Source organism: Bombina bombina, chromosome 2 (assembly GCF_027579735.1).
Source record: "Bombina bombina isolate aBomBom1 chromosome 2, aBomBom1.pri, whole genome shotgun sequence".
NCBI lineage: Eukaryota > Metazoa > Chordata > Amphibia > Anura > Bombinatoridae > Bombina > Bombina bombina.
Window position 1 is genome coordinate 1,354,472,212 of NC_069500.1, and position 26,663 is coordinate 1,354,498,874.

General features: G+C 41.1%; 1 protein-coding gene across 4 annotated transcripts in view; it reads left to right on the forward strand.

The window, feature by feature from the left end:
• The window catches only part of IMMT (inner membrane mitochondrial protein), a 138,739-nt gene that overhangs the window by 53,886 nt on the left and 58,190 nt on the right, over positions 1-26,663 (forward strand). For all 4 annotated transcript variants that reach the window (XM_053704263.1, XM_053704264.1, XM_053704265.1 and 1 more), the window contains exon 10: positions 4,739-4,868. In XM_053704263.1, coding sequence (XP_053560238.1) covers positions 4,739-4,868 — 130 coding nt within the window. The remainder of the gene's footprint in view (positions 1-4,738; positions 4,869-26,663) is intronic.

Below are 26,663 nucleotides of genomic sequence, written 5' to 3' on the forward strand. Positions count from 1 at the left end.
GAGTTTCTGAGTTATCTGCTTTACAGTGTGACTCATCTTACCTTGTTTTCCATGCAGATAAGGTGGTTTTGCGTACCAAACCTGGATTCCTTCCTAAGGTTGTTTCTAATAGGAATATCAATCAGGAAATTGTTGTTCCTTCACTGTGTCCTAATCCTTCATAAAAGAAGGAACGTCTGTTGCACAATCTTGATGTGGTTCATGCTTTAAAGTTCTACTTACAAGCAACTAAAGATTTCCGTCAAACATTTTCATTGTTTGTTGTTTATTCTGGTAAGCGGAGAGGTCAAAAGGCTACGGCTACCTCTTTCTTTTTGGCTGAAAAGCATCATCCGTTTGGCTTATGAGACTGCTGGCAAGCAGCCTCCTGAAAGAATTACTGCTCATTCTACTAAAGCAGTGGCTTCCACATGGGCTTTTAAAAATGAGGCTTCTGTGGAACAGATTTGTAAGGCGGCGACTTGGTCTTCGCTTCATACTTTTTCCAAATTTTCCAAATTTGAAACTTTTGCTTCTTCGGAGGCTTTTTTTGGGAGAAAGGTTCTACAAGCAGTGGTGCCTTCCGTTTAAGGTACCTGTCTTGTCCCTCCCTTCATCCGTGTCCTAAAGCTTTGGTATTGGTATCCCACAAGTATGGATGAATCTGTGGACTCGATACATCTTACAAGAGAAAACATAATTTATGCTAACCTGATAAATTTATTTCTCTTGTGATGTATCGAGTCCACGGCCCGCCCTGTTTATTTAAGACAGGTAGTATATTTTTATTTAAAAAACTTCAGTCACCTCTGCACCCTATAGTTTCCCCTTTTTCTTCCTAGCCTTCGGTCGAATGACTGGGGGGTGGAGCTAAGGGAGGAGCTATATAGACAGATCTGCTGTGGGTGCTCTCTTTGCCACTTCCTGTAAGGAAGGAGAATATCCCACAAGTATGGATGAATCCGTGGACTCGATGCATAACAAGAGAAATAAATTTATCAGGTAAGCATCAATTATGTTTTTATTCACTCTTTCAGAAACTTTGCACTCAAATGCAAAGATGACAACATGACCACATGCTCCTGGCTGAGGCTGGCTCTCTTTTTGCAGCTATTTTGCCTGCAACAGTGAAGAGGCACTCAGATGGCGTTGAGGTGCCTGAGATGCATAAGTAGGGTTTTGCCAATATCACCAAGGTGGGATATTTATCTTTAAATGTCCACCAATGCAAAGGGGCCTCTTAAAGTAAGCCTGGACTTCATTCTAACATAAAATATCTTGAATATCTATATGCAATGGTAAATAACCAGCTATAGGGTAAGGAAAAAATATCTTGTCCGCTCTTAAAATAAGATAGAGATATATACTTATAGTGGTTGAATTTATAGATGTTGAATTTGGTATTTGATATTACAATTAATTAAAAAGATTAAAAAACAAACAAGAGAAGCCAAAAGCGCTAAGGACTAGATAATAACAGGACAAAGCCTTACACATGTATCTGTACAGTACATATAATCAGCAATAGCAAGCGATCTGTGATAATTGTGCAAACAGATAATAGTGCACGTCAATTCAAATAACTCCCATCAATCTAGGGCTAGGTGTAAATGCAAAGCATAGTCCCAATTTACCTGATTTTAATCCAAACAATCCAAATGATTACTCATATTATGTCTGGGTTGCACATAAGCCAGGAGTAGTTGTAAACGTATACTGTTCTGAAAAAGCGTACAGTAAATGTCTGTAGACGTCCTTTAGGCTAAGGGCATAACCATAAAACACAATACCATGTGCAGGAGCTCATTGGAGTGAAGCAGTTGGTGCTGTGCCCAGACCAACTAATTGCAAACCAACTAATCGCTTATGAGATTCGTTGATAACTATTTTCATAATCGATTATATTGATTAGTTGTTGCAGCTCTATTTGTTTAGTATCCTGTGATGTGTAAACATTCCATGTGTAAAAGGACAATCATTCACAGAACTTTTTTAAACCAGGGGTTTCCACAGTTTTTAAAATAGCATTTTGGATTATTTTTATCTTTTTGCTAGACCGAAACTTTTATTCTTTTTTCTATTCCAAACAACCAACTCTGCTTTCTAAAAAAAAAAAAATTCTTTGATTTAGATTGAGCACACAATTTTAACCCCTTGCACCAATAGGACGTGTATATATACGTCATGCGGTACATAGCCCAACCTTCAGGCATCCATCCATGGTCTGTATCGCTGTCTTTAACGATCATCCGTTTGTGCTGGTGGGAGGTTCAGGAGGGATTGTTGGTACAGCTGAGAGGAGTAGGGAGCGGGACTCTAAGTGACAGGAAAATTTTGAATCAGGGTGCGGGGCCCTACATAATGATCGGGGGAAGGGGGGTAACCCTACACTACGGAAAAATAAATGATAAAATGCAAAAAAAAAAAAAACACTATAGTCTGGGAATTGTCAGACAGCTGTTTAAAAGGGTAAGGGGGGATCCTATTCTGCAGAAATTAAAGGGATACCAAACCCCCAAAAAATTGCTTTCATGATTTAGATAGAGCATGCAATCTTAAAGGGACAGTCTAGTCAAAATTAAACTTTCATGATTCAGATAGGGAATGCAATTTTTTAATAAAACTTTCCAATTTACTTTTATCAAAATTGCTTTGTTCCCTTTGTATTATTTGTTGAAAGCTTAACTTAGCTGGGTTTATATGCTAATTTCTAAGCCCTTGAGGCTGCCCCTTATTTCAATGCATTTGGCAGTTTTTCACAGCTAGAGGGCGTAAGTTCATGTGTGCCATACAGATAACATTGTGACCACGCTTGTGGAGTTACAAATGAGAGGGCACTGATTGGCTAAATGCAAAGCTGTCAAAAGAACTGAATTGAGTGGGCAGTCTGCAATGGCTTAGATACAAGTTAATCATAGAGGTAAAAAGTGTATTAATATAACTGTGCTGGTTATGCAAAACTGGGGAATGGGTATTAAAGGGATTATCTATCTTTTAAAACAATAAAAATTCTGGTGTAGACTGTCCCTTTAAGCAAATTTCTAATTTACTCCTATTATCAATTTTTGTAGCCACCAATCAGCAAGTGCTACCCATGTGCTGAACCAAAAATGGACCTTACATTACTGCTTTTTCAAATAAAGATACCAAGAGAATGAAGAAAAATTGATAATAGGAGTAAATTAGAAAGTTGCTTAAAATTGCATGCTAGAGCAATCATGAAAGAAAAAAACTAAATTTAGTATTACTTTAAATTAATTTAAATTAATTTATCAAAAAAAAAAGTCATATTGGCAAGACTGTCTGCCGGTACTTAAAACTTTCATGATTCAGATAGGGCATGTCATTTTAAACATCTTTCCAATTTACTTTTATGACCAATTTTGCTTTGTTCTCTTGGTATTCTTAGTTGAAAGCTAAACCTAGGAGGTTCATATGCTAATTTATTAGACCTTGAAGGCTGCCTCTAATCTGAATGCATTTTGACAGTTTTTTACCACTAGAGGGCGTTCATGTGTTTCATATAGATAATATTGAGCTCACGCACGTGAATTTAACGAGGAGTGAGCACTGATTGGCTAAAATGCAAGTCTGTCCAAAGAACTGGATAAGGGGGCAGTCTACATAGGTAAAGCGTGTATTATAACTGTTGGTTATACAAAACTGGGGAATGTGTAATAAAGGGATTATCTATCTTTTTAAACACCAAAAATTCTGGTGTTGACTGTCCCTTGGTGGTCAGGAGTGGAGAGAGTTTGGGAGGGATCAGGGAGGTCGGAAGTGGCAGGGTAATGTCTATGTTAAAATACTATTGCTCTTACCTGCTAACTAACCCCTTCACTACTGGGAATTTCAGAAGTGTGATGCACAGCTGAAATCAGTGGCCTTCTAATTGCTAAAAACGAATTGCAAAGCCATGCATGTCAGCTATTTCTGAACAAAAGGGACCCCAGATAACTTTTTACAACCACTTGTCTTATGACTGCAGTACAACAATATTAGATATTGAGTCCAAATTATACAAAATGAAACAGTCTTACTTTTAGAATGATATTTGAACAATATAGCAATCTTGTAATTCACCCCAGCCGGGCTTTTAGTGAGTTTTTTTTTTTTTAACAGTTTGTGTCATTTGGGTGATTTAGGATAACCTAAAATTCATTTTTATTTTTTTTAACAAATGTCTCTTGCTAGTTTTATATGGCTAACACTTTACTACCCTTAAAGGGACAGTCAACACCAGAATTTTTTGTTGTTTAAAAATAAAGATTTCCCCAGTTTTACATAACAAACACTTTTATAGAAATACATTTTTTACTTCTGTGATTGCCTTGTATCTAAGCCTCTGCAAACTGCCCCTTATTTCAGTTCTTTTGACAGACTTGCATTTTAGCCAATCAGTGCTCACTCCAGGGTAACTTCACATGTATGAGCTCAGTGTTATCTATATGAAACACATGAACTAATGCCCTCTAGTGGTCAAAAAGATTAGAGGCAGTCTTCAAGGTCTAATAAATTAGCATATGAACCTCCTAGAATTTGCTTTCAACTAAGAATACCAAGAGAACAAAGCCAAATTGGTGATAAAAGTAAATTGGTAAGTTGTTTAAAACTACATTCCCTATTTAAATCATGAAAGTTTTTTTTTTTGGACTTGACTGTCCCTTTAACTTGAGTAAAATGAAGGCACAACGCTTTTTATTTTACTACAACTTTTTTTTATCTATGTAAAAGTGAATTTCCTGCTTTTGTTTTGAAGGTGCAAGCTGCTCAGTCAGAAGCTAAGATAGTCGCCCAGTATAATGAGTTGGTTGCTGTAGCTCGGGACGAATTTCAGCGTGAACTTGACAGTATTACCCCAGAAGTACACCTTGGCTGGAAGGGATTAAGTAAGTTGAACCCTTATATTTCAGATTTCTCAAATGCTAATGTTGCACAGTGTTAATGGTCAGCTCTAGAATTCATCCTGGTCCATAATGTGCTAGCTGCGACATTGTCCCAGGCCACCATATTGAGGTTTCCATTTGACCCTTGCAATGTTGTCTTTGCCAAGGAGGCAAACTCCCATTAACCATTTGGGTGCCACTGCCAGCATTGGCGTTAACGAATTGCAAAGCCCAATCCATAACCAAAGTGTCGCCACTCGCCATTTTTTTGATGGGTGACCGACAACATTAAAGATTAGTAATATAATGAGAGAAAAGATGTTAAAGCTAAAACTCACATTTATGCGTGCTGAGTTATAAATCTCTTTAAATGTGCATGTGTTTCTAATCATACAGCAAAATGCATTTACTTTGTATTGTACCATGCACAAGTACAGACAAACAAGTGTCTGCTTTTGTCATTGTTAATATAAAAGAGATTTCTATCAGAAATGAACAATTACATTAATATACGACTGTTGTGGCATTTGTATTGTATTTTTTTTAGGGGGGAAGCAATTTTCATTCTGCTCTAAAGTGCAATTGATGCAGTATTTTGTTTTTTTTTTAAATTCCACCATTCGTAGATAGATGGTTTCTTTTAAAACTTTTAAAGTCAAATGTAATTACCAAAATGCATATACAAAAATGAGTATAACCCTGTGTAACACATATATATATATATATATATATATATATATATATATATATATATATATATATATGTATATATATATTTATATGTATAAATGTGTGTGTGTGTGTATATATGTATATATGTGTGTATGTGTGTGTGTGTATGTATGTATATATATGTATATATATGTGTGTATATATATATATATATATATATATATATATATATATATATATATATATATATATATATATATATATATACTGTGTGTATGTATGTGTGTGTATGTATATGTATATATATATGTATATGTGTGTGTATATATATATATATATATATATATATATATATTATAATATATCACTTAAATGTCAAATGATTGTATCGAAAGTTGATAAGTAGAGTATTTCCTCTTATGAACAAAAACAAATACTTTAGAAAGAATATATTGTAAAATACAGGCCCCAAAGTAGAAACTGTTCCTACAGTGGGTCCTGTATTTTTAGTATAGTAAATCTAAACTGTTAGTTTTTAAATTTGCAAAAGAGCAAATATCCTACTGTTTAACTTTTTTGAATCATTTGACATTTAAAGGGACAGTCTAGTCAAAATTAAACCCTATCATGATTTAGATAGGGACATGCAATTTACTTTTTTCATCAAATTTGCTTTGTTCTCTTGATATTGTTTGTTGATAGATAAAACTAGGTAAGCTCAAACGGATTTCTAAGCCCTTGAAGTCCGCCTCTTATCTCAGTGCATTTTGACTGTTTTTAATAGCTAGACAATGCTAGTTCATGTGTGCCATATAGATAACATTGTGCTCACTCCCCTGAAGATAGTTAAGTCAACACTGACTAAAATGCAAGTCTGTGAAAATAACTGAGATAAGGGGGCAGTCTGCAGAGGCTTAGATACAAGGTTATCACAGAGGTAAAAAGTGTTGGTTGTGCAAAACTGGGGAATGGGTAATAAAGGGATTATCTTTTTTTTTTTTTAAACAATAAACATTTTTTTAAGTAGACTGTCCCTTTATAGTTATATTGCACAGTGGTGTACTTCTGTTCTATAATGGTCTCTGTGTGATCTGTATGGGGGGGGGACCTTATTAAACTTGGGCTTTAAGATACTTGTGTCTACTGTGTTAGGAGGGAATAATAAAAACAAAAAAAATAATAATTTCTTCTGTTATGTGTGATCAGTCCACGGGTCATCATTACTTCTGGGATATAACTCCTCCCCAACAGGAAATGCAAGAGGATTCACCCAGCAGAGCTGCATATAGCTCCTCCCCTCTACGTCAGTCCCAGTCATTCTCTTGCACCCAACGACTAGATAGGATGTGTGAGAGGACTATGGTGATTATACTTAGTTTTTATGACTTCAATCAAAAGTTTGTTATTTTAAAATAGCACCGGAGCGTGTTATTACTTCTCTGGCAGAGTTTGAGGAAGAATCTGTCAGAGTTTTTTACTATGATTTTAACCGGAGTAGTTAAGATCATATTGCTGTTCTCGGCCATCTGAGGGAGGTAAAGGCTTCAGATCAGGGGACAGCGGGCAGATGAATCTGCATTGAGGTATGTAGCAGTTTTTATTTTCTGAATGGAATTGATGAGAAAATCCTGCCATACCGTTAAAATGACATGTATGTATACACTTCAGTATTCTGGGGATGGTATTTCACCGGAACTACTCTGTTAAAGGTCACTAATCCTTTTTAATAACTATTTATCATGTTAAACGTTTTTGCTGGAATGTAGAATCGTTTACATTGCTGAGGTACTGTGTGAATAAATATTTGGGCATTATTTTCCACTTGGCAGTTTTTTTGCTTTAATTGTGACAGTTTCGTTTCTCTTCACTGCTGTGTGGGAGAGGGAGGGGCCGTTTTTGGCGCTCTTTGCTACGCATCAAAAAATACCAGTCAGTTACTTTTATATTTCCTGCATGATCCGGTTCATCTCTGATAGATCTCAGGGGTCTTCAAACTTCTTTGAAGGGAGGTAAATTCTCTCAGCAGAGCTGTGAGAATTCTTATAGTGACTGTGAATAAAAACGTTGCTTTGTATTTTTTATGTCAAATTTAATTATTGTTATTTTACTAATGGGAACAAACCTTTGCTAAAAGTTTTGTTGTTTTAAAGTTTGATGCTATAACTGTTTTTTCAGTTCATTATTTCAACTGTCATTTAATCGTTAGTACCTCTTTGAGGCACAGTACGTTTTTTGCTAAAAAAGATTATAACCAAGTTGTAAGTTTTTTGCTAGTGTGTTAAACATGTCTGACTCAGAGGAAGATATCTGTGTCATTTGTTCCAATGCCAAGGTGGAGCCCAATAGAAATTTATGTACTAACTGTATTGATGCTACTTTAAATAAAAGTCAATCTGTACAATGTGAACAAATTTCACCAAACAGCGAGGGGAGAGTTATGCCGACTAACTCGCCTCACGCGGCAGTACCTGCATCTCCCGCCCGGGAGGTGCGTGATATTTTGGCGCCTAGTACATCTGGGCGGCCATTACAGATAACATTACAAGATATGGCTACTGTTATGACTGAAGTTTTGTCTAAATTACCAGAACTAAGAGGCAAGCGTGATCACTCTGGGGTGAGAACAGAGTGCGCTGACAATGCTAGGGCCATGTCTGATACTGCGTCACAGCTCGCAGAGCATGAGGACGGAGAGCTTCATTCTGTGGGTGACGGTTCTGATCCAAACAGATTGGACTCAGATATTTCAAATTTTAAATTTAAATTGGAGAACCTCCGTGTATTACTAGGGGAGGTCTTAGCAGCTCTCAACGATTGTAACACCGTTGCAATACCAGAGAAACTGTGTAGGTTGGATAAATACTTTGCGGTACCGGCGAGTACTGACGTTTTTCCTATACCTAAGAGACTAACTGAAATTGTTACTAAGGAGTGGGATAGACCCGGTGTGCCGTTCTCACCCCCTCCAATATTTAGAAAGATGTTTCCAATAGACGCCACCACTCGGGACTTATGGCAAACGGTCCCCAAGGTGGAGGGAGCAGTTTCTACTTTAGCTAAGCGTACCACTATCCCGGTGGAGGATAGCTGTGCTTTCTCAGATCCAATGGATAAAAAATTAGAGGGTTACCTTAAGAAAATGTTTGTTCAACAAGGTTTTATATTACAACCCCTTGCATGTATCGCGCCGATTACGGCTGCGGCAGCATTTTGGATTGAGTCGCTTGAAGAGAACCTTAGTTCATCTACACTAGACGACATTACGGACAGGCTTAGAGTCCTTAAACTAGCTAATTCCTTCATTTCGGAGGCCGTAGTACATTTAACCAAACTTACGGCTAAGAACTCAGGATTCGCCATACAGGCACGTAGGGCGCTGTGGCTAAAATCCTGGTCAGCCGATGTTACTTCTAAGTCCAAATTACTTAATATACCTTTCAAGGGGCAGTCTTTATTTGGGCCCGGTTTGAAAGAGATTATCGCTGACATTACAGGAGGTAAGGGCCACGCCCTACCTCAAGACAAAGCCAAAGCTAAGGCTAGACAGTCTAATTTTCGTCCCTTTCGGAACTTCAAAACAGGAGCAGCATCAACCTCCACTGCACCAAAACAGGAAGGAGCTGTTGCTCGTTACAGGCAAGGCTGGAAGCCTAACCAGTCCTGGAACAAGAGCAAGCAGGCCAGGAAACCTGCTGCTGCCCCAAAGACAGCATGAACCGAGAGCCCCCGATCCGGGACCGGATCTAGTGGGGGGCAGACTCTCTCTCTTCGCCCAGGCCTGGGCAAGAGATGTTCAGGATCCCTGGGCACTAGAGATCATATCTCAGGGATACCTTCTAGACTTCAAATTATCTCCCCCAAGAGGGAGATTTCATCTGTCAAGGTTGTCAATAAACCAGATAAAGAAAGAAGCGTTTCTACGCTGCGTACAAGTTCTGTTAATAATGGGAGTGATCCATCCGGTTCCGCGGTCGGAACAAGGACAAGGGTTCTACTCAAACCTGTTTGTGGTTCCCAAAAAAGAGGGAACTTTCAGGCCAATCTTAGATTTAAAGATTCTAAACAAATTCCTAAGAGTTCCATCGTTCAAAATGGAAACTATTCGGACAATCTTACCCATGATCCAAGAGGGTCAGTACATGACCACAGTGGATTTAAAGGATGCTTACCTTCACATACCGATCCACAAAGATCATCACCGGTATCTAAGGTTTGCCTTCTTAGACAGGCACTACCAGTTTGTAGCTCTTCCATTCGGATTGGCTACGGCTCCAAGAATCTTCACAAAGGTTCTGGGTGCCCTTCTGGCGGTACTAAGACCGCGAGGGATTTCGGTAGCTCCATACCTAGACGACATTCTAATACAAGCTTCAAGCTTTCAAACTGCCAAGTCTCATACAGAGTTAGTTCTGGCATTTCTAAGGTCGCATGGATGGAAAGTGAACGAAAAGAAGAGTTCTCTTTTTCCTCTCACAAGAGTTCCATTCTTGGGGACTCTTATAGATTCTGTAGAAATGAAGATTTACCTGACAGAGGACAGGTTAACAAAGCTTCAAAATGCATGCCGTGTCCTTCATTCCATTCAACACCCGTCAGTAGCTCAATGCATGGAGGTGATCGGCTTAATGGTAGCGGCAATGGACATAGTACCTTTTGCACGCCTACACCTCAGACCTCTGCAATTATGCATGCTAAGTCAGTGGAATGGGGATTACTCAGATTTGTCCCCTACTCTGAATCTGAATCAAGAGACCAGAAATTCTCTTCTATGGTGGCTTCATCGGCCACACCTGTCCAGGGGGATGCCATTCAGCAGGCCAGACTGGACAATTGTAACAACAGACGCCAGCCTACTAGGTTGGGGCGCTGTCTGGAATTCTCTGAAGGCTCAGGGACTATGGAATCAGGAGGAGAGTCTCCTTCCAATAAACATTCTGGAATTGAGGGCAGTTCTCAATGCCCTTCTAGCTTGGCCCCAATTAACAACTCGGGGGTTCATCAGGTTTCAGTCGGACAACATCACGACTGTAGCTTACATCAACCATCAGGGAGGGACAAGAAGCTCCCTAGCAATGGTGGAAGTATCAAAGATAATTCGCTGGGCAGAGTCTCACTCTTGCCACCTGTCAGCAATCCACATCCCGGGAGTGGAGAACTGGGAGGCGGATTTCTTGAGTCGCCAGACTTTTCATCCGGGGGAGTGGGAACTTCATCCGGAGGTCTTTGCCCAAATACTTCGACGTTGGGGCAAACCAGAGATAGATCTCATGGCGTCTCGCCAGAACGCCAAACTTCCTCGCTACGGGTCCAGATCCAGGGATCCGGGAGCGGTTCTGATAGATGCTTTGACAGCACCTTGGAACTTCGGGATGGCTTATGTGTTTCCACCCTTTCCGCTGCTTCCTCGATTGATTGCCAAAATCAAGCAGGAGAGAGCATCAGTGATTCTAATAGCGCCTGCATGGCCACGCAGGACTTGGTATGCAGATCTAGTGGACATGTCTTCCTGTCCGCCTTGGTCTCTACCTCTAAGACAGGACCTTCTGATACAGGGTCCATTCAAACATCAAAATCTAACTTCTCTGAAGCTGACTGCTTGGAAATTGAACGTTTGATTTTATCAAAACGTGGTTTTTCTGAGTCGGTTATTGATACCCTGATACAGGCTAGGAAGCCTGTTACCAGAAAGATTTACCATAAAATATGGCGTAAATACCTATACTGGTGCGAATCCAAACATTACTCCTGGAGTAAGGTTAGGATCTCTAGGATATTGTCTTTTCTACAAGAAGGGTTAGAAAAGGGTTTATCAGCTAGTTCATTAAAGGGACAGATTTCAGCTCTGTCCATCTTGTTACACAGGCGTCTGTCAGAAAATCCAGACGTCCAGGCTTTTTGTCAGGCTTTAGCTAGGATCAAGCCTGTGTTTAAAGCTGTTGCTCCGCCATGGAGTTTAAACTTAGTTCTTAACGTTTTACAGGGTGTTCCATTTGAACCCCTTCATTCCATTGATATAAAATTGTTATCTTGGAAAGTTCTGTTTTTAATGGCTATTTCCTCGGCTCGAAGAGTCTCTGAGTTATCAGCCTTACATTGTGATTCTCCTTATCTGATTTTTCACTCAGACAAGGTAGTTCTGCGTACTAAACCTGGGTTCTTACCTAAGGTGGTCACTAACAGGAATATCAATCAAGAGATTGTTGTTCCATCCTTGTGTCCAAATCCTTCTTCAAAGAAGGAACGTCTTCTACACAATCTGGATGTAGTTCGTGCCCTCAAGTTCTACTTGCAGGCAACTAAAGATTTTCGCCAAACTTCTTCCCTGTTTGTCGTTTATTCTGGACAGAGGAGAGGTCAAAAAGCTTCTGCTACCTCTCTCTCTTTTTGGCTTCGTAGCATAATACGTTTAGCCTATGAGACTGCTGGTCAGCAGCCTCCTGAAAGAATTACAGCTCACTCCACTAGAGCTGTGGCTTCCACTTGGGCCTTTAAGAATGAGGCCTCTGTTGAACAGATTTGCAAGGCTGCAACTTGGTCTTCGCTTCATACTTTTTCCAAATTTTACAAATTTGACACTTTTGCTTCTTCGGAGGCTATTTTTGGGAGAAAGGTTCTTCAGGCAGTGGTTCCTTCTATATAATGAGCCTGCCTATCCCTCCCGTCATCCGTGTACTTTTGCTTTGGTATTGGTATCCCAGAAGTAATGATGACCCGTGGACTGATCACACATAACAGAAGAAAACATAATTTATGCTTACCTGATAAATTCCTTTCTTCTGTTGTGTGATCAGTCCACGGCCCGCCCTGTTTTAAGGCAGGTAAATATCTTTTAAATTATACTCCAGTCACCACTTCACCCTTGGTTACTCCTTTCTCGTTGATTCTTGGTCGAATGACTGGGACTGACGTAGAGGGGAGGAGCTATATGCAGCTCTGCTGGGTGAATCCTCTTGCATTTCCTGTTGGGGAGGAGTTATATCCCAGAAGTAATGATGACCCGTGGACTGATCACACAACAGAAGAAAGGAATTTATCAGGTAAGCATAAATTATGTTTTTTAATTAGAAGCAGAATATTGGTGAAAGTATTTATAATACCAAAGTATTTTTCTTTCTAATGACACGGTGGGTCCACGGATCATCTAATTACTATTGGGAATATCATTCCTGCCCAGCAGGAGGCGGCAAAGAGCACCACATGAAAGCTGTTAAATATCACCTCCCTTCCCTCCAACCCCAGTCATTCTCTTTGCCTACGTTAGAGCAAGGAAGTGGTAAAGTTAGGTGTTGGGAAAAGATTCTTCAAGAAAGATTTTATTATTTTTCAAGGAGTGCAAGATTTATCTGCTTTGTCCTAGGGTGTAGCCATAGTCCATATCAGTCTCTTCAGTAGAGCAGTGGTGGCTTTCAAGCAATGGGAACTTGTGTGTACAATCCTCACTGCGCCTCCCATGTATTTAATGCTGCCCTATTCGTGCAAGCCTGAGTAAGATTACTCAGCCTTTGTTTTTATCCACAGGTACATGTGAGGGAACTGGCCTTCTCAAACCTAGTGAGCTGCCGTGCTGCCTGGCAGAAATCTAAAGGTAAGTGCTAACTTTATTTTTTCTGGGACACATTGCAGAAAATAAAAGGATGGCACTTTACAATATGATTGTTGGACAAGAGACATTCACCTATTGCTTGGGGGATCATTTTATTATGGGCAGCAATAGCAGGCATTGGGGACGAGGAGATATGGCTCAGAGGTGGTGTATTTATTATTACTTTACTCCCTGCGGCTTTGGTAATACTTTTAGCCGATCAGGAGGTTATCATTGTAACGCCCACGATGGGCAGGACTAGCGTCACAAACACTAGCTGAATAACGGTTACCGGTCTTCACTTTCAGATAGATAGCTGTTGAGTCCGGATTTTCTAGCAGGATAATCACTCCGTTTTCAGGCAGACAGGTAAGCACCTCAGCAAAGCTAAGCTGAGGTGTAGAGGTTGTCCAGAGTGGTTTTTGTGCTACCTTATATTTTTATTGCTGAAAAATAAAGCAGTTTCGCTTTAAAATTTAAAGGAACAGTAACGTTTTTTTGTGGGGTATTTTCTAAATAAAATCAGTTTTGCTTATCTATTTATCCTGTTTATTGGTGTATAAATATGGACCAAGAGGCCCTGCAAGATTTTACATGTACTTTATGTTTTAATGCTAATGTGGAACCACCAATCCCTTTCTATTCCTCATGTATTGAGAGAACTTTACATTACAGGGATAGACTTTTTCCTGAGCCAACATTGTCTAAGGCGAATGCTGTTCAGGAGTCTTCTGATAATGTTCAAGATATGCCGCAGCTTTTTCCTCAAGCGTCCCAAAATTTATCGTCCATACAGCCAGTGCCCCGCGCTTCCTCTATTACTCCTTCTGGAGTTGCCTTGCAAGACATCGCTTCCCTAATGTCTTCAGCAGTATCTGATGCGTTCTGCTTTTCCCATGTTGCAGGGAGAGCACAAGAGGAAATGTAAGGTTGTTGACACAGTAGTGGCTATTCCGAATGCCCCTTCCCAGAAATCTGAGGAGGAAGCTACTTCTGTAGCATCTGAGGGTGAAATCTCAGACTCAGACGTGTAATTCCTTACGGAAGTTGTTTCCTTCAGGTTTAAGCTCTAACACCTCAGTTTGTTACTTAAGGAGGTTTTAGCTACCCTGGACGACTCTGACACTACTGTCGTAGTCAATCCTAAGAAGTCTAGTAAACTAAACAAGTATTTTGATATACCTTCCATGGTGGAGGTTTTTCCTGTACCAGATCGAGCTACAGAGAGTATTGCTAGGGAATGGGAGAGACCGGCATCCTTTTTTCTCCATCCCCCTATATTTAAGAAGATGTTTCCTATAGCAGACTCTATCAAGGAGTCTTGGCAGACGGTACCCAAGGTGGAAGGGGCAATTTCCACGCTAGCTAATAGGACCAGTATTCCCATAGAAGATAGTTGTTCCTTCAAGGATCCTATGGACAATAAATTAGAGGGGTTACTCAAGAAAATGTATGTACACCAGGGTTTACAATGACAACTGGTGGTGTGTATTGCTACAGTCACTAGTGCGGCAGCATATTGGTTTGATGCGTTGTCTGATTCTATTCGGACAGACACTCCCCTTGAAGAGATCCAGGATAGGATCAAGGCCCTAAAGTTGGCCAATTCTTTTATTACGGATGCCTCCCTACAGGTTATTAAACTAGGAGCAAAAATTTCTGATTTTGCCGTATTGGCTCGCAGAGCATTATGGATGAAGTTCTGGTCTCCGGATGTGTCGTCTAAGCTTTTGGTGATCCCTTACAAGGGAAAGACCTTGTTTTGGCCGGGTCTGGCTGAGATAATTTCCGACATTACGCGAGGAAAAGGTAATTTCCTCCCTCAGGATAGGAGGAATAAGCAGAAGGGACATCAGAGTAATTTTCGTTCCTTTCAAAACTTCAAGGGAAAGCCTTCCTCTCCCTCTACAAAACAAGAACAGTCCAAGCCTTCCTGGAGGTCCAACCAGTCATGGAACAAGGGAAAGCAAGCTAAGAAGCCAGCCAATGACTCAAAGTCAGCATGAAGGGTCTGCCCCCGATCCGGGACCGGATCTTGTGTGGGGTAGACTATCCTTCTTCGCTCAGGCTTGGGTTTGGGATGTTCAGGATCCCTGGGCGGTGGACATCGTGTCCCAGGGATACAAACTAGAGTTCAAAACTGTTACTCCCAGGGGCAGGTTTCTTCTCTCAAGATTATCTGTAGACCAAATAAAAAGAGAGGCGTTCTTACACTGTGTTCAAGATATTTCCCACCTTGGGAGTAATAGTGCCTGTTCCAATGCAGGATCAGGGTTTGGGATTTTACTCCAAACTCTTCGTGGTTCCCAAAAAAGAGGGAACCTTCAGACCAATTTTAGATCTCAAAAGTCTAAACAAATTCCTCAGAGTGCTATCCTTCAAGATGGAAACTATTCGTTCCATTCTTCCCTTGGTTCAAGAGGGTCAATTTATGACAACGGTAGATTTAAAGGACGCGTACCTGCATGTTCCCATCCATAGGGACCATCACAAGTTTCTGAAGTTTACATTTTTAGACAAACTTCCAGTTTGTGGCTCTTCCATTCGGCCTTGCCACCGCTCCCAGAATTTTCTCAAAGTTCTGGGATCCCTGTTGGCGGTGCTCCGATTGCGGGTCATTGCAGTGGTGCCTTATCTGGACGACATTCTATTTCAGGCACCATCCTTTCAACAAGCAAAATCCCACACGGAAATGTTATCTTTCCTGCGATCTCACGGATGGAAGGTGAATTTGGAAAAGAGTTCCTTAGTTCCAACTACAAGGGTAATTTTCAAAGATTTTCGATTCCTTTCTAGCGCTTCAGTCCTCTCCTCGGCCATCAGTGGCTCAATGCATGGAGGTAATCGGTCTGATGGTAGCAGCCATGGAAATCATCCCGTTTGCCCGTTTCCACCTCAGACCTCTGCAGTTATGCATGCTCAGGCAGTGGAACGGAGATTATGCGGATCTGTCTCCATGAATACATCTGGAGCAGGAGACAAGGGATTCTCTTCATTGGTGGTTGTCTCAGGAACATCTCTCCTAGGGAAACTGCTTCCGCAGACCCACCTTGGTGATTGTGACAACGGACGCCAGCCTACTGGGATGGGGAGCAGTCTGGGGCTCTCTGAAGGCTCAGGGGACATGAACTCAGTCGGAGTCTGTTTTACCCATAAACATTCTGGAGCTGAGGGCAATCTTCAATGCTCTTCTGGCCTGGCCTCAGTTAGCCTCGGTCCGGTTTATCAGGTTCCAGTCGGACAACATAACTTCAGTGGCTTACATCAACCATCAGGGGGAACTCGGAGTTCCTTGGCCATGGCAGAGGTAGCCAAGATAAATTCAGTTGGTGGAGTTCCACAACTGCTATCCGCGATCCACAGCCCAGTAGTGGACAACCGGGAGGCTGATTTTCTGAGCAGACGGACATTTCACCTGGGGAAGTGGAACTCCATCCGGAATTGTTTTCCAGCCTAAATCTCAAGTGGGGTCAGCCAGAATTGAATCTCATGGCATCTTGGCAGAATGCCAAGCTTCCAAGGGTGGGTCAAGGATCCCCAGGCTGTACTGATAGACGCTCTGGCGGTACCTTGGAATTTCAGCCTCGCATACCTATTTCCCCTGTTCACTCTCCACCCCCGAGTCATTGCTCAAATCAAACAGGAGAGAGGGTGTCCGTGATCCTCATAACACCGGCGTGGCCTCGCAGGATCTGGTATGCAGACCTGGTGGAGATGTCATCTCTTCCACCTTGGAGGCTTCCGTTGAGAAAGGACCTACTTCAAGGGCCCTTCCTTCATCCAAATTTAGTTTCTCTGAAGCGGACTGCTTGGAGATTGAACGCTTAATTTTATCTAAGCGTGGATTTTCAGAGTCGGTCATTGAGATCATGATTCAGGCTCGTAAGCCTGTGATTAGAAAGATTTACCATAAGATATGGTGTAAATATCTGCATTGGTGTGAATCCGAAGGCTACTCTTGGAGTAGAGTTCAGATTCCTAGAATTTTGTCTTTTCTCCAAGAGGGTTTGGAGAAGGGTTTATCGGCAAGTTCCCTAAAGGGTCAAATATCTGCCTTATCTATTTTGAGCATCAGAAATAAAGGGAGATGAGTCCCAGGTGAATAAATAAAATCAGTTATTTATTAGATTCCTTTAAAAATATTTTCGTGAGACGCAGCTCACACGGTTCAACATCAGCCAAGGAAGGAGTGAAAGATGAGCATAGCACCAATGGCTTACATGTTTCGGCTAAACGCTATGATTACGGCGTTTCACGAAAATATTTTTAAAGGAATCTAATAAAGAACTGATTTTATTTATTCACCTGGGACTCATCTACCTTTATTTCTGATGCTCATACACCAGCGTATGAGTCCCAGCCACTATCTCCTCTCTTGCTGCCGGACCGGGTGAAGACGTGGATCCGTTATACACCCCCCCCCCCCCCACGTCACGCGGTGACGTTTACAGAGCTGCAGATCGGGTTTTGCTTAGAGGCGGAAGCAAGAGAAGTCGGCAGACACGCTGCCATCGGATATTGTTCCGTCTACAAACAGGACTTTCTTCCTTCAGTGCTTAAGGTACACCTCTTATTTGGCTCATGATTATACTGTTATCTGGGGGGGTGTATTGTTGACCAAGTCCCGGTGCCAGGTTTGGCTTTACTACTCACACGAACTTTAAGGTTAACCATTTCTCTTTGCTTATCTATTTTGAAACATAAACGTCTGGCGGATTTACCAGACGTGCAATCGTTCTGTCAGGCCTTGGTCAGAATCAGGCCTGTGTTTAAATCGGTTACTCCTCCTTGGAGTCTTAATCTAGTTCTTAAAGTTCTTCAACAGGCTCCGTTTGAGCCTATGCATTCCTTAGATATTAAGTTATCTTGGAAAGTGTTGTTTCTTCTTTTACGTACAAAATTAGGATTTGTCCCTAAAGTAGTTTCTGACCGGAACATTAATCAGGAGATTATTGTTCCTTCCTTGTGTCCTAATCCTCCTTCTCAGAAGGAACAGCTTCTGCACAATCTGGATGTGGTTCGTGCACTAAAATTCTATTTACAGACGACTAAGGATTTTTGTTAGTCTTCTGCTCTGTTTGTGGTATTCTCGGGGAAACGTAAGGGACAGAAAGCTACGGCTACTTCTTTCTTTGTGGCTGAAGAGTATTATTCGCTTTGCCTATGTAACTGCTGGACAGCAGCCTCCTGAGAGAGTTACGGCTCATTATACAAGGGCTGTTTTCTCTTCCTGGGCATTCAGAAATGAAGCTTCTGTGGAACAGATTTGCAAGGCTACAACTTGGTCCTCTCTTCACACTTTTTCAAAATTCTACAAATTTGACACTTTTGCCTCGGCTGAGGCCGCTTTTGGGAGAAAAGTTCTTCAAGCAGTGGTGCCTTCCGTTTAGGCTCCCTGTCTTGTCCCTCCCTTATCATCTGTGTACTCTAGCTTGGGTATTGATTCCCAATAGTAATTAGATGATCCGTGAACTCATCGTGTCATTAGAAAGAAAACAAAATTTTTGCTTACGTACCTGATAAATTTATTTCTTGACACAATGAGTGCACGGCCCGTCCTGTCCTTTAGACAGGTTGTTGGTATGTTATAAACTTCAGACACCTCTGCACCTTTGTTGCTTCCTTTCTCTCCTTTACTTCGGTCGAATGACTGGGGTTGGAGGGAAGGGAGGTGATATTTAACAGCTTTGCTGTGGTGCTCTTTGCCGCCTCCTACTGGGCAGGAGTGATATTCCCAATAGTAATTAGATGATCCGTGGACTCTTTGTGTCAAGAAAGAAATACATTTATCAGATAAGCATAAATTTTGTTTTAACACATGTACTTCTTTACATTTCCCTCTAGTTTTCCTTTATACATTTACTAGACTCTTTGTTGTGGTTTGCGTGCGTTTTACCTGCTAGTCTGCATGTGGAAAGTCCTATTGATCTATGACTTGCATTAACCTCTCTAAACCTTCCTTTTTCTGTTTCAGAGATTTCCGATGTAGGTGAGTTGTTACAGTTCCTGCTTTTCACCAGTTAATTAAGTAGTTGTCAAACACTCCCTAGTAGGCAGGCTTTGTATCCCACAGTGCACTGTACATATCTTACTAACTGCATGTCACTTGTGTTATGTATGCTGTATAAGTCACCTGTTTAACGTTGACAAGTGGACTGTAGCCACTGAAATGTAATTGGTTAGTAATTATGTTTAAAAAGATGGTTTTACTACTGTTGTATTGTACAATACAATCATCAGGCATTCTAGAAAATAGTAATTATAAGAGAATGTATACAAAATGGTTTAGGTGGAATAATTATAAACAAATCCATTATAATCCATCAAACTTCCTGTGTAAAGTTCATCATGTGACTTTTTGCAGGGCTTTTAAATTCAGCTTTTAAATTTTTTTAAATAATTATTCATATTTATTCAAGTTTTCTTATTCACAAGGATACAATCCAGTATGAGACATTTTCTGAAATAAATCCATCCTTATGAAAAAATAACATAGTAGAATAACATGGTAAACATTCAAAACATGGTGTCCTCTAGTATTGAAAATAGTCTATTATGGTCTTCCTTTCTCCTACTGTATTCAAAGATGGGGAGGGGGGGTGGACGGAGGACTTCTTGTTTATTTTTTTTGTATTCTAGTTATGGCCAAGTTACATTTGTCTTAAGTCTAAACTTTCTCTAACAGGAGGGGCATAAGGAGGCTATAAATTTATCCCAATAAAATTGCATATTAAGGAAAAATTCTAATTTCTGTTTTTTATAGAACCCATATTTAATGTTTTTGAGCATACTCAGTTTTTATGGTAATTAACAATATCGTTTTATCAGTCCTAAAATCACACTTAAACTAGATCAATAAAATGCAATCATATTATAATTTCTTTTGCAAGATGTACCGATTCCACGGTTTCATCCTTACTTGTGGGATATTATCCTTCCTAACAGGAAGTGGCAAAGAGAGCACCCACAGCAGAGCTGTCTATATAGCTCCCCCCTTAACTCCACCCCCCAGTCATTCTCTTTGCCGGCTCTAAGCAGGAAGGGTAAAGTGAAAGAGGTGATACACTGTTAGTTTTTAATTTTTCTTCTAGCAAGAGTTTGTTATTTTTAAATGGTACCGGTGTGTACTATTTACTCTTAGGCAGGAGATGGATGAAGATTTCTGCCTAGAGGATGATGATCTTAGCATTTGTAACTAAGGTCCACTGCTGTTCCCACAGAAGCTGAGGAGTACAGGAAAACTTCAGTGTGAGGAACGGTTTCTTGCTATACAGCAATGAGGTATGTTCAGTCATTTTTTCTGGAGAGACTGTGATATTTCAGAAAGACTGACAGTATCCACATGAGGGTAAGGGTAAGCAGTAATCCTAGACTTATAGTGGCATTACTAAGTTTGCATAAAGGGCTAAACTTATGGTTGACACTCAGTTTGAATGATATTAACAAACGGTTGTTTGTTTCTGGGAGTGCTGTTAATAATCCTTTTAGGGACAACTGTATTGAGGGTACACTTGGCTTTTTGGGGTTTTTAGAACCCACATGGCTGTAAAAACGCTTGGTGTGTTTTTTGGAGGCCTTAGTAACATCGAGTGAGATGGGCGGGGCCTAATTTCGCGACTCAGTTGCACATTTTTATCTTGATAAGCAGCAAGCTACAACACCGGAGGGTCCTGGTGAACTTCTTGGGCCAAATCGAAGCTTTATCCCCACATTACCAATCCCTAAGGGCAGGTAGGCGCCACAGCAGAGCTGTGGCAAGGTGCTGACAGGGTTTTTGCCGGTTTTTGGCTCTTTGTCAATCCGGTTTCCATATTTGGGAGTTAATTGTTTAATTTGCTTGTGGTGCAATCTTACTAAAGCTTGTTGAATCTGCTGTAAACATTTCGAAAAATTTGAGGTGGTATTAAGCAATTTTGCAGTTTGTGTATGCCTTTTTTTCTCTTAAAGGCACAGTACCGTTTATTAAATTGTTTTTTTTTTCCCTGAATAAAGTGTTTTCCAAGTTTGCTTGTCTCATTACTAGCCTGTTCAACATGTCTGACATTGAGGAAACTCCTTGCTCAATATGTTTAGAAGCCATTGTGGAACCCCTTCTTAGAATGTGTCCCACATGTACGGATATGTCTATAAATTGCAAACAGCATATTTTGACTTATAAAAGTTTGGCACTGGATGATTCTCAGACAGAAGGAAATCAGGTTGTGTCACAACCAGTAACGCCCGCACAAGTGACGCCAAGTACCTCTAGTGCGTCTAATTCTTTCACCTTCCAAGATATGGCCACACTTATGAATTCTACCCTCAGAGGTTTTATCTAAACTGCCTGGGTTGCAAGGGAAGCGCAGTAGCTCTGGGTTAAGAACAAATGCTGAGCCTTCTGACGCTTTAGTAGCCGTATCCGATGTATCCTCACAATGTTCTGAGGTAGGGATGAGGGATTTGCTGTCTGAGGGAGAGATTTCTGATTCAGGAAAGATGTTCCCTCAGACAGATTCAGATATGACGGCATTTAAATTTAAGCTAGAACACCTCCGCTTTATTGCTCAGGGAGGTTTTAGCGACTCTGGATGATTGTGACCCTATTGTAGTTCCAGAGAAATTGTGTAAAATGGACAAATATTTAGAGGTTCCTGTCTACACTGATGTTTTTCCGGTCCCTAAGAGGATTTCGGACATTGTTACTAAGGAGTGGGATAGACCAGGTATTCCGTTCGCTTCCCCTCCTATTTTTAAGAAGATGTTTCCCATATCCGACACCATGCGGGACTCGTGGGAGACGGTCCCTAAGGTGGAGGGAGCTATTTCTACTCTGGCTAAGCGTACAACTATACCTATTGAGGACAGTTGTGCTTTCAAAGATCCTATGGATAAAAAAATTAGAGGGTCTCCTAAAGAAAATTTTTGTTCATCAGGGTTTTCTTCTCCAGCCTATAGCGTGCATTGTTCCTGTAACCACTGCAGCTGCCTTTTGGTTCGAGGCTCTGGAAGAGGCTCTTCAGGTGGAGACCCCATTAGATGATATTCTGGATAGAATTAGGGCTCTTAAGCTAGCTAATTCTTTCATTACAGACGCCGCTTTTCATCTGGCTAAATTAGCGGCAAAGAATTCAGGTTTTGCCATATCCCTTTCAAGGGTAAGACCCTATTCGGGCCTGAACTGAAAGAGATCATTTCAGATATCACTGGAGGGAACGGTCATGCCCTCCCGCAGGATAAGTCAAATAAGATGAGGACCAAACAAAATAATTTTCGTTCCTTTCGAAACTTCAAGGGTGGTCCCGCTTCGTCTTCCCCTGCTGCAAGGCAAGAGGGGAACTTTGCTCAATCCAAGCCAGTCTGGAGACCTAACCAGGCTTGGAACAAGGGTAAACAGGCCAAGAAGCCTGCCACCAAGACAGCATGAAGGGGTAGCCCCCGATCCGGGACCGGATCTAGTAGGGGGCAGACTCTCTCTCTTTGCTCAGGCTTGGGCAAGAGACGTTCCGGACTCCTGGGCTGTAGAAATCGTAACCCAAGGGTATCTTCTAGATTTCAAAGATTCTCCTCCAAGGGGGAGATTCCATCTTTCTCAATTGTCTGTAAATCAGACCAAAAGAGGCGTTCTTACGCTGTGTAGAAGATTTACCATGGGAGTGATCTGCCCAGTTCCGAAAACAGAACAGGGGCAGGGGTTCTACTCCAATCTGTGGTTCCCAAAAAAGAGGGAACCTTCAGACCAATCCTAGATCTCAAGATCCTAAACCAATTCCTCAAAGTCCCATCCTTCAAGATGGAGACCATTTGGACTATTTTACCAATGATCCAGGAGGGTCAATATATGACCACCGTGGGCTTAAAGAATGCGTATCTACACATTCCTATCCACAAAGATCATCACCAATTCCTCAGGTTTGTCATTCTGGACAAGCATTACCAGTTTGTGGCTCTTCCCTTCGGGTTGGCCACGGCGCCAAGAATTTTCACAAAGGTGCTAGGGTCCCTTCTGGCGGTCCTAAGGCCGCGGGGCATAGCAGTGGTGCCTTATCTAGACGACATCCTAATTCAAGCGTCGACTTTCCAACTAGCCAAGTCTCACACAGACTTCGTGTTGGCCTATCTAAGATCTCATGGGTGGAAGGTGAACGTAATAAAGAGTTCTCTTTCCCCTCTCACAAGAGTTTCATTCCTAGGGACTCTGATAGACTCGGTGGACATGAAAATATTTCTGACGGAGGTCAGGAAATCAAAGATTTTGTCCACCTGCCGAGCTCTTCATTCCATTCCTCGGCCGTCAGTGGCTCAGTGTATGGAGGTAATCGGACTAATGGTAGCAGCAATGGACGTAGTTCCGTATGCTCGCTTACATCTCAGACCACTGCAACTATGCATGCTCAGACAGTGGAATGGGAATTATGCAGATTTATCTCCTCAGATAAATCTGGATCAGGAGACCAGAGATTCTCTTCTTTGGTGGTTGTCACAGGATCACCTGTCCCAGGGAATGTGTTTCCGCAGGCCAGCGTGGGTTACAGTGACGGACGCCAGCCTACTGGGCTGGGGTGCAGTCTGGAATTCCCTGAAAGCACAGGGTTTGTGGATTCAGGAGGAGGCCCTCCTACCGATAAATATTCTGGAATTAAGAGCGATATTCAATGTTCTTCAGGCGTGGCCTCAGCTGGCTTCTGCCAGATTCATCAGATTTCAGTCGGACAACATCACGACTGTGGCTTATATCAATCATCAGGGGGGAACAAGTAGTTCCTTAGCGATGATAGAAGTTTCCAGAATAATCCAATGGGCAGAGACTCACTCTTGCCATCTATCAGCGATCTATATCCCAGGGGTAGAGAACTGGGAGGCAGATTTTCTAAGTCGTCAGACTTTTCATCCGGGGGTGTTTGCTCAACTGGTTCAGCTATGGGGCACACCAGAATTGGATCTGATGGCGTCTCGTCAGAACGCCAAACTTCCTCGTTACGGGTCCAGGTCAAGGGATCCTCAGGCAGTACTGATAGATGCTCTAGCAGTACCCTGGTCGTTCAACCTGGCTTATGTGTTTCCACCATTCCCTCTCCTTCCGCGTCTGATTGCCAGAATCAAACAGGAGAGAGCTTTGGTGATTTTGATAGCATTTTATACGTGGCCACGCAGGACTTGGTATGCAGACCTAGTGGACATGTCATCTCTGCCACCATGAACTCTGCCACTGAGACAGGACCTTTTTATTCAAGGTCCGTTCAAGCATCCAAATCTAATTTCTCTGCAACTGACTGCTTGGAGATTGAACGCTTGATTTTATCAAAGCAGGGTTTCTCCGAGTCGGTCATAGATACCTTGATTCAGACTTGAAAGCCTGTCACCAGGAAAATCTATCATAAGATATGGCGTAAATATCTTTTTTGGTGCGAATCCAAAGGTTACTCATGGAGTAAGATCAGGATTCCTAGGATTTTGTCTTTTCTCCAAGAGGGATTGGAGAAAGGATTGTCAGCTAGTTCCTTAAAAGGGCAGATATCTGCTTTGTCTATTCTATTGCACAAGCGTCTGGCAGATGTCCCAGACGTTCAGGCTTTAGTTAGAATCAAGCCTGTTTTTAAACCTGTTGCTCCGCCATGGAGTCTGAATTTAGTTCTTAAGGTTTTTCAGGAGGTTCCGTTTGAACCCATACATTCCATAGATATTAAGCTTCTATCTTGGAAAGTTCTGTTTCTAGTTGCTATCTCTTCAGCTCGAAGAGTTTCTGAACTATCTGCTTTACGATGTGACTCGCCTTATCTTGTTTTCCATGCTGATAAGGTGGTTTTGCGTACCAAGCCTGGGTTCCTCCCTAAGGTTGTTTCTAACAGGAATATCAATCAGGAAATTGCTGTTCCTTCTCTGTGTCCTAATCCTTCTTCTATGAAGGAACGTCTGTTGCACAACTTGAACGTGGTTCGTGCTTTGAAGTTTTATTTGCAGGCAACCAAAGATTTTCGTCAAACATCTTCTTTGTTTGTTGTCTATTCTGGAAAGTGTAGAGGTCAAAAGGCTACGGCTACCTCTCTTTCCTTTTGGCTGAAAAGCATCATCCGTTTGGCTTATGAGACTGCTGAACAGCAGCCTCCTGAAAGAATTACAGCTCACTCTACTAGAGCGGTGGCTTCCACATGGGCTTTTAAAAATGATGCTTCTGTTGAACAAATTTGTAAGGCTGCGACTTGGTCTTCGCTTCATACCTTTTCCAAATTTTATACTTTTGCTTCTTCGGAGGCTATTTTTGGGAGATTTTGCAAGCAGTGGTGCCTTCCGTTTAGGTTCCTGTCTTGTCCCTCCCTTCATCCGTGTCATAAAGCTTTGGTATTGGTATCCCACAAGTAAGGATGAAACCGTGGACTCGGTACATCTTGCAAAAGAAAACAAAATTTATGCTTACCTGATAAATTTCTTTCTTTTGCGATGTACCGAGTCCACGGCCCGCCCTGTCTATTCAAGACAGATAGTATTTTTTATTGAAAACTTCAGTCACCTCTGCACCTTATAGTTTCTCCTTTTTCTTCCTTGGCCTTCGGTCGAATGACTGGGGGGTAGAGTTAAGGAGGGAGCTATATAGACGGCTCTGCTGTGGGTGCTCTCTTTGCCACTTCCTGTTAGGTAGGATAATATCCCACAAGTAAGGATGAAACCGTGGACTCGGTACATCGCAAAAGAAAGAAATTTATCAGGTAAGCATAAATTTAGTGGGTTTTTTTTGCAATTATGTGTTTGGAAATTCAAAATGTTATGAAGTGATATTAATGATTAAGTGAAACAGCCTTCATTTAAATGCATTAATCAGCCATCATCAATATGAACTAACTTAACTTGTGTTTTATTTTATTTTTTCCTTTTGACTGTCTATATTTTGATTCCTGAAGATTTCTAAAAAATCTTTAGGAAAGTCTCCTTGAAATGTCTGAAATCACGCCTATTACTTATACATTTTCATTTGTTTTCATTTTATTTCTTCTTTTTTTTTTTTGTAACTAGATAATACTGTTATATTATTTACTGTAACTAGATAATACTGTTATATTATGTACTAAGTTGAATGGCAGTTCTTTTAACTTTAAACCACACCTCATCCAAGCTGACAGAAAATGTTTTTATAGTGTTATTTTGATTGATTGTAACATGGCCCTAGTCTGATACTAGTTTGTAATGGTTTTTGATACTCACAGGGTAGCCATCTGTATACATTATAATTGCTTATATGCTTTTTATGGAGATGGATCTGGGTGGTATGACATTTTGGTAACGGCTGACAGAGATGATAATCTGTGACGTGTGGAAGTAATTTAACTTTCAGTTGTTTTGTACTCTAGAATATTGATCAAGCATACTAATAAAAATCTGTATGTGTATAATAGCAATACATATGATTTATTTAGATTCCTATTTAAAAGCATGCAATCAAATCCATTTAGCAATCACTTGCTTCTACATTTATTCACCCTGTACAGGCTGCTGTTAAAGTACATGTAGGTTTTGTTCTGTATTTTATGCTTTCTTTTTTTGGAATTGTTAAACTTATCCAAGGCGGTGATATT